This window comes from Polypterus senegalus, chromosome 8 (genome assembly GCF_016835505.1).
Source record: "Polypterus senegalus isolate Bchr_013 chromosome 8, ASM1683550v1, whole genome shotgun sequence".
Taxonomy (NCBI): domain Eukaryota; kingdom Metazoa; phylum Chordata; class Cladistia; order Polypteriformes; family Polypteridae; genus Polypterus; species Polypterus senegalus.
This window is the reverse complement of record NC_053161.1, coordinates 157701937-157715296: the sequence shown is the minus strand read 5'-3', so window position 1 is coordinate 157715296 and position 13360 is coordinate 157701937. Positions and strand designations below refer to the sequence as shown.

Below are 13360 nucleotides of genomic sequence, written 5' to 3'. Positions count from 1 at the left end.
TTTTTACTGTAAATTTGAAGGTTTTTAAAAGTTTAATACCGTAATGAGAATTAAAATAATCCTGTTTCTTATACGGTATATTACTGGCAAACCAGCTGCCAGTTTTATTCCGTATAACATAGTTGGGTTACTGTTTATTTCTGTAACGCAGTATACTGGACAACCTTAATTTATATGGTAATTTACTGTCAATAAATTACATTATCATACCATTAGATTGAGAGTTTCTGTCAAATTGATACCTTCATTACTGCTTTTTGCCAGTTTTTTTTTTTTCTGTAAAAAATACGGATTTTTTTTTACAGTATAATAGAGAGAAATAAGTGGATAGGACTGGCGAGCGTTGTTGGGCTGAACGGCCCGTTCTCGTCTAGAGTGTTCTGATGCTCAGACGGCCCTGACGGTGCTGTGGAGAAGGAGCAAAGCGTACACCCGAGCTACGCTTCCTCTTTGTTCTGAAATGACGAAACTGGCCCAACACCACCTTATGAAACCTTATATATTCAAAATGAAATGAACGTGTATTTGGCTCCTTGTACAGCGATGACAGTTCATTCCTGGATTATTATTGCAACTCACAGCAGTTAACTTGTGCCATTACAGGGCACGTCAAAGGGTTAACTTTTAACTAATACTGTAAAAGTGTGTTAATGTATATAAAGGTAAATCTTAATAAAACGCAAAAACTCTGACTCAGTCCGGGTGGCAACCTTAATTACGAGAGCGTAACCAAATATGAGCGTCCCCTCATAACAGACAGATGATGGAAGGTGCCATGCAAACATTGTTATCAGAACGCAGTACATCGATGATATAACTTTTAACTCATAGGAAATTACTGAAAGATTTTCAGTTGGTTTCTGTTGATGTGACATGATTTCCACTATTTCGTCAATCTTTAATATATTGTAAATTTAGAATCTGAGATAATTAAATGTGGCCGAGTTCTTTCTGCTGATGCTCTTGATAATAAAAGCACCTTAATGGATGCATTGGTTTTTGTCCAGCAGTCTCTTCGAGAAGAAGATGTAGCTGTCTTTGCCTTCTCCAAATTGTCTCTCGACAAGAAGATTTGTCACATGTCACGTTGACCCTGTTCATTTGAAACCGTCACTGGTCTGGTTATCCATAGGGGTACAAATATCGCCAAGCACTGAACCCTAGCAGTTTAGCTGTAGAAAGGTGAACTGGCCAGAGATGAGGGGAGACCACCTCCAATGTTTCGGGCATCCTTCCAAGTCAGAGAGGATCTTGTATCGGACTGCACACTAAATCGCACCCTCTGGTGGTCTGAGTGGCAGGTGAGCTTCTAGTCCCCCCCATATTCTTGACTAAGGACCTCCACTTTTACAGTCCTTTCTTTATTGTGGAAGGAATTCTGGGGAGCCTTTAAAAGAGTCTGCAGGTGTGATGTGTTAGTTTGAGGATGGAATCCAGAGAGGTTTGATGGGTTCACTGGAACAGAGCGGACATCGCCAATGTGGTGTTACAGTCTCAGTGCCTCCTGTCGACACATTTTTTTTCTTACTTGGTGGTGTTTCTTTAATAATCTCCAACACCCCCCAATTTGTTTGATTCAGTAAATAATTGCACCATTTCCTTATACAGTATGCCATCACTTAGATCACAGGTCAGTAATAGGCGGACCGCAGAACGGGTTGGGACCCACACTCTGTTCTGTCCGGACCCAGACATATCATTGAGTTTTATTTAGTTTTGGCTGAGATTACATTTTTACAGGTGTTCTAACGAAACATCCTACACATCGAAATGATCTACTCACGGATACTACGCATGCGCAGACCAAAATTACGCAACTTTTCTCGAAGCTTACCAACTTTGTATTTCAGTAATATGTATGTTTTTCTTAGCCTTACTACATTAATGCATTTATTACAGTTTACTGCATAGGTATTTACTGTCAACATTTTATAAGTTGTATATTTTGCATGTGTGACGTACAGGCCATTGTATCTATGCACGAGTAATGACCGTCTTGTGAAGTCTTTGTTAACATTTCCATAAATTTGATAGACGACTTCTAAATACAACATGTTAAATGATGGCATGGTATAACGTTATACGTTTAATGTTACGACTTACAATAAACGGATGGGTGTAACATATACGGTAGGATACTTCGACAAAGTAGGACAAATCGTCAGAACACCGGCGACTCTTTTGTGACAGTGTTTCTACACCGCTGCTCAGTGAAAGGGACCTCCTACATGTCTCTGATTGGCCAGCACTTGTTGCCTTTGTGGGTTCGAATTGGTTGGGTTTAAGCATGAAGACTGCTATTGGTCAAAGTGAATGCAAGAATTTCAGCCAATCACAGGTAGAGAAGGGCGGGCCTTCACTGAATAGAGGAGCGGAAAACCTGCATTTTGAGTGAAAGCAGCTGGCATTCTTGTGAGAGCAGCAGTGACATGAAGAGAAAAATATACAGGAGTGAGAAGACGAGAGAGAAAAGCGACGAAATAGTCAATGTGCCATGGCTTTTGCTAAACGGCGGAAGCTTGACATTGAAAACCGGGCTTTTAATGCGGAATGGACCGAGGCGTTTATGTTCATATTTCCCGTAGGAAGATTGAAACCGCCGTGTCTCATCTGCTCTGAGACGGCGGCAGTGGTTAAAAACGGGAATGTGAAACACCACTACGGAACTAAGCACAAAATGACATTTGAGAAAAGTTACACACTAAATTCGCCAGTTAGGCAACAGAAAATAAGCGATCTTAAAGCCAACTAACGATCGGTCAACAAGGATTTCAACACATTCATTTACTGGCCGACGACTCGCTAACGAGCTAACCCTCAGAGATGCGTGGATTTTGGGACGTCACAAAAAAACATTCAGTGATGACAATCTTCACACATGCAGGAGGGTGGCACTGACGCCATTCCAACCCAGATTTAAAATCCTGGCACACCAAGCAAGAGCTCATTTCTCTCACTGAACAAGAGAAAGTAGGCAGTGGGATACGAGGGAAAGAAGAAAGGGAAGATACGTTCAGTTATTTAAAGATGTTCAGAATTACTGTGAAACTGGTTATGCCTGTTCAGTTGTGCACATATTAAAAACTCGTATATATTTTATTTTTATAAGAGGCCGTCTTTTTTTGTTGAAACGTTAAAACTTGTTATTATTATTATGAAAGTACTTATTATTTATAATTCTCAGTTGAATGTCAAAGTTACCTTGCTTTTACTTACTTTTTACTGTTATTTATTTTTTCTTATTTTATTGTATATAGCCCTCCAGAGTCCAGAGTTGCACTGAAAATAAATATTGTTGAAATGGCATTGAACTTTCTTCGTTTGATTTGAGTCATTGACTTCACACAGTGCAGATGTTGATACAATGGCAATGCTACTTCAAAATATATAAATGAATTGTAATGTAAAAATTATAATGCAACTTAAACATGATGCTGTGGACCTATACATGAGGAAATTGTCTTTATCCGGACCTCCTTAAATCATAATTGACTACCCCTGACTTAGATCATACTGGATGTGGCCACCGAAGTATAATGCGAGTTCAATTATGGGTAAAACGTGTGACAAAAGAAATCTCTCAGTCCAAAAAAATATTTAGTGAAAATTAAAAGCAAATAATCCACACAAGAATAAAGAAAGAATCTGTTACACATGTAGCATAAAAGGCAAAAAAAAAGGAAAAATGTATCTTCTCTATACTTAGCTTTTCTTGAGAAACTTTAGTTATTTCTGTACTTAAAAGTTCTTAACTCCGCGTTTCTCAACCTTTAAGTATTTACGACCCGAGTTTTCATAACAGTTTTAATCGCGCCCCCCATAACATTTTTATTTTGAAATGTAGATTCATATTTTATTATACCTACTTAACTTTTATCGACATTTATCTAACTCTATATTTATTATTCTAGTATCAGAATATAGTTTAAGTTAATTTGTTTTGGTTTCAACAGATTTTTTTTTCATATTTTTGATTCTTGTTTTCTTTTTTTCACATCTTCGCAACCCCCTAGGGGGGTCCGCCCCACAGGTTGAGAACCACTGTCTTAACTTCTTCCTCTGTACGCCTTAAGCGTACAGCGCAGCACTTAAGTAAGCGCTTTGTCTTACATGTTACTTCATACACACAAACAGCATGAGAAGCACGGTTTAAAACCATGTGCCCTCTACGCCTGACACATGGCCAGGCTGATCACTAACTGAGAATAATGTTTAGTCAGAGCTGTTAGAAATGGCTAGAATATAACAATTCAGTTCTACTCATGGGGGTTATCGGAACCTCCCATAGATTATGCATTGTCATTTAGTAAAATATTTATGAATCTTATGTAACTAGGACATGGCTCTTACACTGGATATGGACAAATGTCAGAATGCATGTCTGTTATTGCAGGTGCTTTGCATATGCATGGCATACATTTTATATATAAAAAAAAAATAATCTCCACCTTATATCATAGCACTGATGAGTTTTTAATATAATGAAAGAACAAGTAAAATATTTCAATAGAGACTGCATATTTCATCCTTTTTAAAATGTTTAAAATGTGCACAGTCACTCACTAGCAGTCTAGCTGTCAATGACCTATTAATGTCGTCATGTCTTCTCCCTGCACCATGTGACAATTAGAAGTCGTGACATGTGACTTCATTGGGGTTTTGATATAAATGTCAGCATATTGACATTCAGGTTGTCTAAGATTACACTACCAAACATATTTATGGAAGGTGTAAATATTTCTATTAGGACAAAAGAATTTCTTGCTTAGAAAAAAGCTCAAGTTTTTGGTTAACCTGTAGAGCTTTGGTGCATTGCCTTTTCAAATTCCTGGTTTTAACCTTTTTTCTTGGTTTTCAGGTTTTGTTTCATCCCTCCCTACCATGTTCATTTTTCCCTTTGGTATTCCCTTGCTAGCCATATCTTTGATTACTTAGTTAATTTAATTTGATTCGTAGAAGTAGCCAGTTATTAATTAATAAAGTGGTTGGAGTGCGCGCCTGCAGCTGTGGTGGCCTACCAGGACCTGAGTTTGACAGCTTGGTGTTTAGCGTCTTTATTTTTACAGGTTTAGTGTATTTTTTCTTTGACTTTTTTTGCTGTAGTTGCTACCCTAAGTGTTGAAGCAGAGAAAATGAAAATCTGTCACCAATAAGATGAAACACTGGGGGGTCTTATATGTACTAAACTTTTATGTATTGTTTGCAGATTTACAGCAGACTGGCTGTCTCTCTCTGCCACCATTTTCTCCGACTGCTCTACAGCCTGGACCACAGCATAATGAAAATATGAAGATTGTGACCCCTGGATCACACATTCTGATGCCAGCCACTTTACCAGATAGTTTCAAACATGATAGAGAACTAATAACACTTGTAATGGACAATAACATTCAACACCAAGTGCAAAGTTCAAATTCAGACCCTCTACAAGTCTGCCAGGATCTGAGAGAAACTGTTAAATGCAAATCTAAATACAAACATGATCAGTGGAATTATATAAAGCAGAAACCATTTTCCTGTTCTGAATGTGGAAAGCAATTCCCCTACAGCAGCAGTCTGCAGAGGCACATAATAATTCACACTGGAGAAAAACCATATTGCTGCCTTGAATGTGGCAAACGATTCTCACAAATGGAAACCCTTCAGAACCACGCAAGAATTCACACTGGAGAGAAGCCGTACTGCTGTTCTGACTGTGGCAAGCAATTCTCTACAAGGAGTGGTTTTCAGAAACACAGAAAAATTCACACTGGAGAGAAGCCATATTCCTGCTCTGAATGTGGTAAGAGATTTTCACAAATGTGCACTCTTCAGACCCACACAAGAATTCACACAGGAGAAAAGCCATATTGCTGTTCTGACTGTGGCAAACGATTCTCCACCAGTAGCAGCTTACAAGAACATAAAAAAATTCATACTGGAGAGAAGCCACATTGCTGCTCTGAATGTGGCAAGCATTTTACCACCAGTGGCCATCTCCATATCCACACACGAACTCACACAGGGGAGAAGCCATTTTGCTGTTCTGACTGTGGGAAGCAATTTTCTAGAAATAGTGGTCTTCAGATACACAAAAGAATTCACACTGGAGAAAAGCCATATTGCTGTACTGAATGTGGCAAAAGATTTTTTGACAGTAGCCATCTTCAAAGCCACTCAAAAATCCACACAGGAGAGAAGCCATATTACTGTTCAGAATGTGGTAAACGGTTTTCTCACAGTAGCAGTTTTCAGAATCACAGAAAAATCCACACTGGAGAAAAATCATACTGTTGTTCTGAGTGTGGCAAACGATTCTCACAAATAGGCCATCTTCAGACTCACAACAGAATTCACACTGGGGAGAAACCATATGGCTGTCCTGACTGTGGCAAACGATTCTCACAAATGGGGTGTCTTTTTAGTCACACAAGGATTCACAATGGACAGAAACCATATTGCTGCTCTGAATGTGGCAAACTATTCTCCAACAGTAGCAGTTTTCAGAAACACACGAGAGTTCACACTGGAGAGAAGCCATATTGCTGTTCTGAATGTGGTAAACGGTTCTCCAACAATAGCAGTTTTCAGCATCACAGAAAATTTCATACTGGAGAGAAATCCAGAGAGAGTAAGTTGAAAGGCAAAGAAAAGAGAAAGGAGTCCAAAAGTGTGTGTAGTACAAACACATCTAATGACTCAGGTCTCGATGAGTACCTTCAAGTAATGGCCTTTGTTGTATAAGATCTACACCAAATTCTATAAGGAGAAACTCATTTCTTACTGGATCTGATCATACTGGCCCTATGTCTCCCATGACAAAATGGTACCAACCTCCTGACTCTGCATTACGTGAGGTGATAAATATCTTAATATAAAGACACAGCATCAAGTGTGGTGTCAGTCCAGATAAACTGCTGGACTCACTGAAGTGGGAGAAAATACCACAAAAAATAAGAGGGCTAGAACAGTCCTGTGGTCAATTGAGGATACAGAGGAGGTCGTGTTCTGTTTCTCTTATGCAACAAATCCTGAGTCTCTTTTTGAAGATATGGCAAGTGGGCTTGTATAAAAACTGGAATCTGTAAAAATAATCTTGACAATCACCTTAAGTGAAATAACTAATACAAATTTCAGAGTTGTAATCAAAGCTATTCAAAATCAAAATCAATAATGATGGCAGAAATTAAATTATCTTGTAAAATTACCTTGAAAGAACAGCAAAAGGAAAAAAAATCCCAAAGCTATGAAAAAAAAGGAGGGGGAAAGGTTTGGGATGAAAAGAAGGGGGGAGACTTTAGATAGTGAAGTGTTTTCGCCAATATCAGAGAAGAAACAGAAATATCTGAAAACAAAACCCAAATATGAATTGACATTCTCAAAAATGAGTATAATCCAGAAATGGTATGGCCTTAAAAACTCACCAATTTTTATAATGATATTTACAAGGATCCTATGCTATCAGGGTCTAATCTTTTCTTGAAAACATGTCTCTCCGTTTTCTGATAGCAGAAGCCTAGAATCTATTCGTTTCAAAGAGAAAAAAAAAATGCTTTCCAAGCATATCTCAGATATGTCAATTGTACAGGTAAGTGCCAACCAAATCAGACAGACGGAGCTAGTGAAATTCAGACATCTGGTGGACATTTGCACAAAGCTGATGGCTGAAGGCTTCTTCAACCTAAGGCATAACAAAGTGGCCAGACTCTGAAATGATTCCAAGAAACCAGTGAGTTCGCTGAAAGTCAGAAACAACAGGAGACGGACACCAATAAAAAGTAAAAAGCTATTTCTTTATTCTTGGTAGCAGAGAAACTACAGCTGCTGAACATTTCAGTGTTCTACAGATCTCTGCCTGCTAGCAGGAAGAACATCTTCCTTTATACTCAAGCTTTTTTGATGAAATAAATAAAAAGAGGGAATGCAGCAGTTCATTTTGAGGTTTTACATAAATTACAATAGCTTGCAATTCCCTGAATTACAATGTGCACATTGCTTCTTTCAGATAAAGAGGTTATCAGGGCACTCACAGTTTTAAGAAATATGCTCAAATAGTTTTAAGTAAGAGTTCAGAAACTGTCACATTGATTTATAAAATAACAGGGTGTTCTGTTAGTAGCAAGAGGTCAGCAGTTTCTCGTAAAAGAAAGTCTCTTAATTCTGTGCACAAGCTTAATTCTTTTTCTACATAAATGAAGACTAAATCATAGAGCTTTTTTTAGCATGATTAATACATAATACAGTCCTTGGTATTGTGAGTTAACTACTTATAATCATTACAGTTAGTATTTCTTCCTCACCAGACAAGGCTGTTAAAAAAAAAACAAACAAACAAACAAAAAACACTTGGACAAAGCCTGGATAATTAAATTATCAGTTTCAAGTGATAACGCCGTGTAAAGAAAGACCTCAGTAACAGCAACAGCCCTGTTACTCGCATGATGGCAGTGCTGGGAGGTCCCGTCCCTTCGGCTCCAACAGAAAAGGGAAAAGACGAAATAAAGAAAATTTACAAAAACAAATAATAAACTAGAAAATTTCATGAAAAGCAAGTAAAGCAGAGAATTAACAAGATTTTTCACAAACAAGATTGACAAAATGATGCAGAAAAATAAACAAATTATAAAAAATAAAACAAAAATCACAGATGGTGCCCTGGCAAAATGATAAACCGAAGCAGAGGAACAAGAGGATCAGACAGGCACAAGAAACAGGATACTAATTGTGCTGATTTTTCTCTTGTACCTTGGCATGCATATTATATATGTAAAGAAAAATTATATATATATATATATATATATATATATATATATTGTGGACTGGGACCCGAACACAGACAAGCGGACATCGTATTTCACCCAACACAAGTTTATTTACAGTTATATATTATTTACAGTGCACACAAACCCCAGTGCCTCTTGCACTGATTCCCCAAAGTCCAGGCCTCTCAGTCACTGTGCCTTTCTCTTGGACGTCTCCCGTCCTCTCTCCAGCTCTGTCCTCTTCCACCCGACAACCACTGCTGACTGGAGGAAGACGGCCCCATATATGGGAACCCGGATGGGTGTCCCCTGTCATCTTCCCCCAAGCACTTCCTGGTGTGGCGGAAGTGCTGGGATCCAGGGATATGCAGGCCTTGGGGCGCTGGCCACGGGTCCCTACAGGGTTGGGCTTCCAAGCCCTTTACCCGAGGCCCCCAACATAACCAGGACGGACGCCCCCTCACGGTCTGGAGGAGGCACAAGCCCTTCTCCGTCCTCCTGCGTCTCGGCCGGGCTCCAGCCCCGAACCACAATATATATATATATATATATATATATATATATATATATATATATATATATATATATATATATATATAATATAAATATATATATATATATATAATTTTTCTTTGTTATAGGATATAACATTCTGTTCATAGTAACCATATATGTTAAAATACAGATTGAGTAAAAATTAAAAGAACCATACTTTGTTATTTTTATATCAAGGCAGTTTTTTGCCAATAGAAGCACTTAGGTCTGAAGCAATTGCATCTTGTATTTTGGTGATCTCAGTCATATTAGAAGTGATTCCCTACCGTATAATTAAATCTCACAGTTTGTGCTTTCACACTGTAATAAAGAGCATCAAGAAAATTTATGAAATAATTATCATGCAATGATATGATTTTTTGGCCATATATGCAAGATTTGTTTCCCATTTCTCAATTCTATGTACTCTCTTAAGAATAAAATGTGTTGCCTTTTCTTAAACTGCCTCACAACATACTAGCAGTAATAATTGGCATATAGTTTATAAAAACTTAACACAATAACAAAAATCATTTTTTTTATTTAGGGAGGTACAGTGGCGCAGGGGCAGCAATGTGGCTATGTAACAAAGACTCTGGGGTTCACCCGTTCCTTGTCCATGTAGGATTCCTCTCACCATCCAAAGGTATTGGCACATAGAGAGAGAGAGAGAGAGAGAGAGAGAGAGAGAGAGAGAGAGAGAGAGAGAGAGAGAGAGAGAGAGAGAGTGTTCACCCGGGGATGGACTGCAGCGATTGTTACTACATTGCGTCCATTGATTGCTGGGATAGGCCACAGCTTCCTCACAACCCTGCTCTGGATAAGCAGGGGTAGAAAACAGAAGTTTTTAATTTTTATCCTTAATCATTAATATGATGGATGGGGTTGCTTTTTGAAACACAATGTCAGCAGAGTTGACAAAATGTATGACGGTGTTTTTCAACATAAAGGCCATGTCTGTACTTTAATTTCAGTTCAGCGTGTTGTCAAATGAATGCACAGAAGCCAGAAAAAGGTCTGGGGCAGCCTCCTGTATACTTGTAACTCAGCTGCAAATTTGTAAACTGGTAGTACAGTAATACAAATTCGGGTTCAGGACAGAATTGATTAGGAGGAGGTAAAGATGGAGTTTTTTATGAACGGCAGAGGAAGTGACATCATCATGGCCAGGACCGAAAGTGACATCATCAGGGCTGGGACCGAAAGTGATGTCAATAGGGTCAGAGCTGGAAGGTGCAAATTTCTGTCTGTAGTGAAAAGAGAGAAAGGATCTCTTCAGTCCGCCACCCCTGGCTTGGCGTGGAGTTACCCTCATTTGAGCCCTTCAGCAGCCTCCCTTGTGTATAGAAAACCCAGTCACAGAGTTAAGAGGCTGGGAATAGCAACACAAGCTCTACAGCCACGATTGAAGGCTCCATATATTCAGCATGCAGACGTCTGTGAATCTTTGTTTTATATGTTTGCGACTGATTCATTAAACAAAGAAACCAAATGTGGTTTGTGTTGATCATCACTTTTCAGACCTCCAAATCTATTAGTTTCTCTTGCTCAGTCACTGAGAGACTGTGAATGGGGAAAAGTCCAGTTTTGAATTGCAAGAAAGGAAAAGGCCGGCGTAACTGGAGATACTCTTTGATGTCTTGGTGGTTGTGTTGACTCTCAGACAGGACAGCCTGTGTCTTGTTCTGCTCTAAATAAGGACAAGGAAAGTCTGAGGCCTGTTAGACACAATGGAAAAACAGAACAAACTGGTCGAGTGCAGGTATGCAAAGCTTGTAGAGACATCAAGAAAACTCAAAGTCAAAGGGCCTTCTACAAAGTACCGAATTACGGGTCTAAATACGTCTTTGAATGAGAGATTTCAGGTTTTGAGTTTTAGTAAATTTGTAAACTTTTCCGAAAAATGTACCATTACTGGTTATTGAGTGTAAAGTGATGTGCAAAATGGCAAATGCATTCATTAACAATGAGATCTACAACACAGTTATTAGCAGTTGGGGATCTACAGGCTGCTGCAGAAACCAAATTGTTACAAACAACATAGTGCAGGCAACATTTTAAAACTGAAGCCAAGCATCAATTGGTCAAAATCAACATTCCCAGAGAATTATAAAACAAGCGTTTAACACAACTGTTCTCACACAAATTATTTTGTAATTGTTTCTTTTCTGTCGCACTGCATTGCACCTGAACGTTTTGTGTCTTACCATTCGTCTTTGGTGATTCTTTTTAATCCCCCCTCCCATTGTCACAATTTATGATTCTTTGTCTTTCACTTTACATGTGAGGTCTGGTATGGTATGGCTGTGAAAGCTACACCGCATCCCCATGTTTGTCTCTCTCTCTCTAACGTTAGTGGCCTTTCCCTTCATTTCTTCCTCCGCCATTGGCGCTGACTTCTTCTTTTATGCCCGCTTGTTGTGTTGTGTTTTGCGGGATTTTATTAATTGTCGCATCTCTATTGCTCTCACCATCTCTTTCCTAGCCATGTTTGTAATATTGTCACCCCTTGAAATAACCAAAGCCCCCATTTCAGTAAATTTAGGGTATTCTATAAATGATTACTTATACACTGAGGTCCCACCTTACAAACCTCTTTGTTACAGAAATGCAGCTTGTTATTCATAAATCTGTATAGCGAGCCAAACGTTTCTAGTGTTTCTTGACAGGAGAAATCCAATGAGCACCTGATTCGGAATACGTTCACTCCAAAAATGATCACAAAATCCCTAAACGATAAAGAAAACGTGACTCTGTGGTGTATTTATGATAGAAAGCATTATTAAAACTTAAACAAACATACATAATATGAGATACCTAAAAGTCATATCAAGTGTGTCAAATCAACACCACCTTAAAATAATAAAATCCTCAACACACGTATGCTGCAGATTTCAGAAGAGTCCTGAAGCTAATGTATTGAAGAAGGCTTCAAGATGAAGAGAGAGGAGTGGAGCTGTAGAAGTCAAATTTATGGTGAACAAGTCATTAAAAGTAATAAAGAGTAACTGGTAGCCGAAGACGGCACGGTGGCGCAATGGTAGCGCTGCTGCCTCGCAGTCAGGAGACCCGGGTTCGCTTCAGGGTCCTCCCTGCGTGGAGTTTGCATGTTCTCCCCGTGTCTGCGTGGGTTTCCTCCCACAGTCCAAAGACATGCAGGTTAGGTGGATTGGCGATTCTAAATTGGCCCTGGTGTGTGCTTGTGTGTGTGTGTGTGTCCTGCGGTGGGTTGGCACCCTGCCCAGGATTGGTTCCTGCCTTGTGCCCTGTGTTGGCTGGGATTGGCTCCAGCAGACCCCCGTGACCCTGTATTCGGATTCAGCGGGTTAGAAAATGGATGGATGGTAGCCGAAGAGGGCAGAGTTAAAGATGCTAAGATTTTCATTGTGTGAGACGCGGATGGACAGAATTAGAAATGAGGACATCAGAGGCTCGGCTCAAGCCTATTGATGACATCCACATCTGTCTTTATCGGCATGTTCATTTACGGCTGAATAGTCCTATCCTGGACCCTCAAGTCCTATTAATGATAATAATAATACTTCTATAGCGTTTTTCCCATGCCCCTGCTATTGCAGATTGGACATAAATATGCAGTAGTGGCCACCATGGGTTTGTTCCTCTTGAGTCTCCTCTGCTGTCTCCAGAATGCCCTTTCAGTCTCCAGCATACGTATCCCACCTGAGCTCATCCTCCTCCATGTCTTAGAGTCAGTAAGGAGCAACATCCTCCAGGGTCCTCAGGGCCTGAAGTTTCACTTTCTGCACAGGATCTTCATCTGATCCTTAGAGCACCGACTCCGGCCCCACACAAGTCAAAAGAAGACAGTGGGCACACAGTTGGAATCACAAGTTTCCATATGCTTAGGCTGAATTCTTCTTACTAATAAAGTATACATCTGGCATATCATTTAAAACATCTACTTTGTGCAGGGCAAAAGCCATTTTTTTCCAACAATGTTCACAGACCTCTGAGTGTTTCATTTTTAATTGACCCTATCACAAGTCAGAGGAATGGTGAGGATGCAGGGAGTAGAATTGGTGAAGGTGGAGAAGTTTAAATACTTGGGATCAACAGTACAGAGT

The 13360-nt window shown here is 39.4% G+C and overlaps 1 protein-coding gene across 1 annotated transcript in view; it reads left to right on the top strand.

The window, feature by feature from the left end:
* Positions 1-8802, top strand: part of LOC120533174 (gastrula zinc finger protein XlCGF26.1-like) — a 42119-nt gene extending 33317 nt beyond the window's left edge. Inside the window, exon 3 of the mRNA XM_039759906.1 lies at positions 5207-8802. Within this exon, the coding sequence (XP_039615840.1) occupies positions 5207-6723 (1517 nt within the window). The 3' untranslated portion in view covers positions 6724-8802. The remainder of the gene's footprint in view (positions 1-5206) is intronic.
* The last annotated feature ends 4558 nt before the right edge of the window (positions 8803-13360 follow it).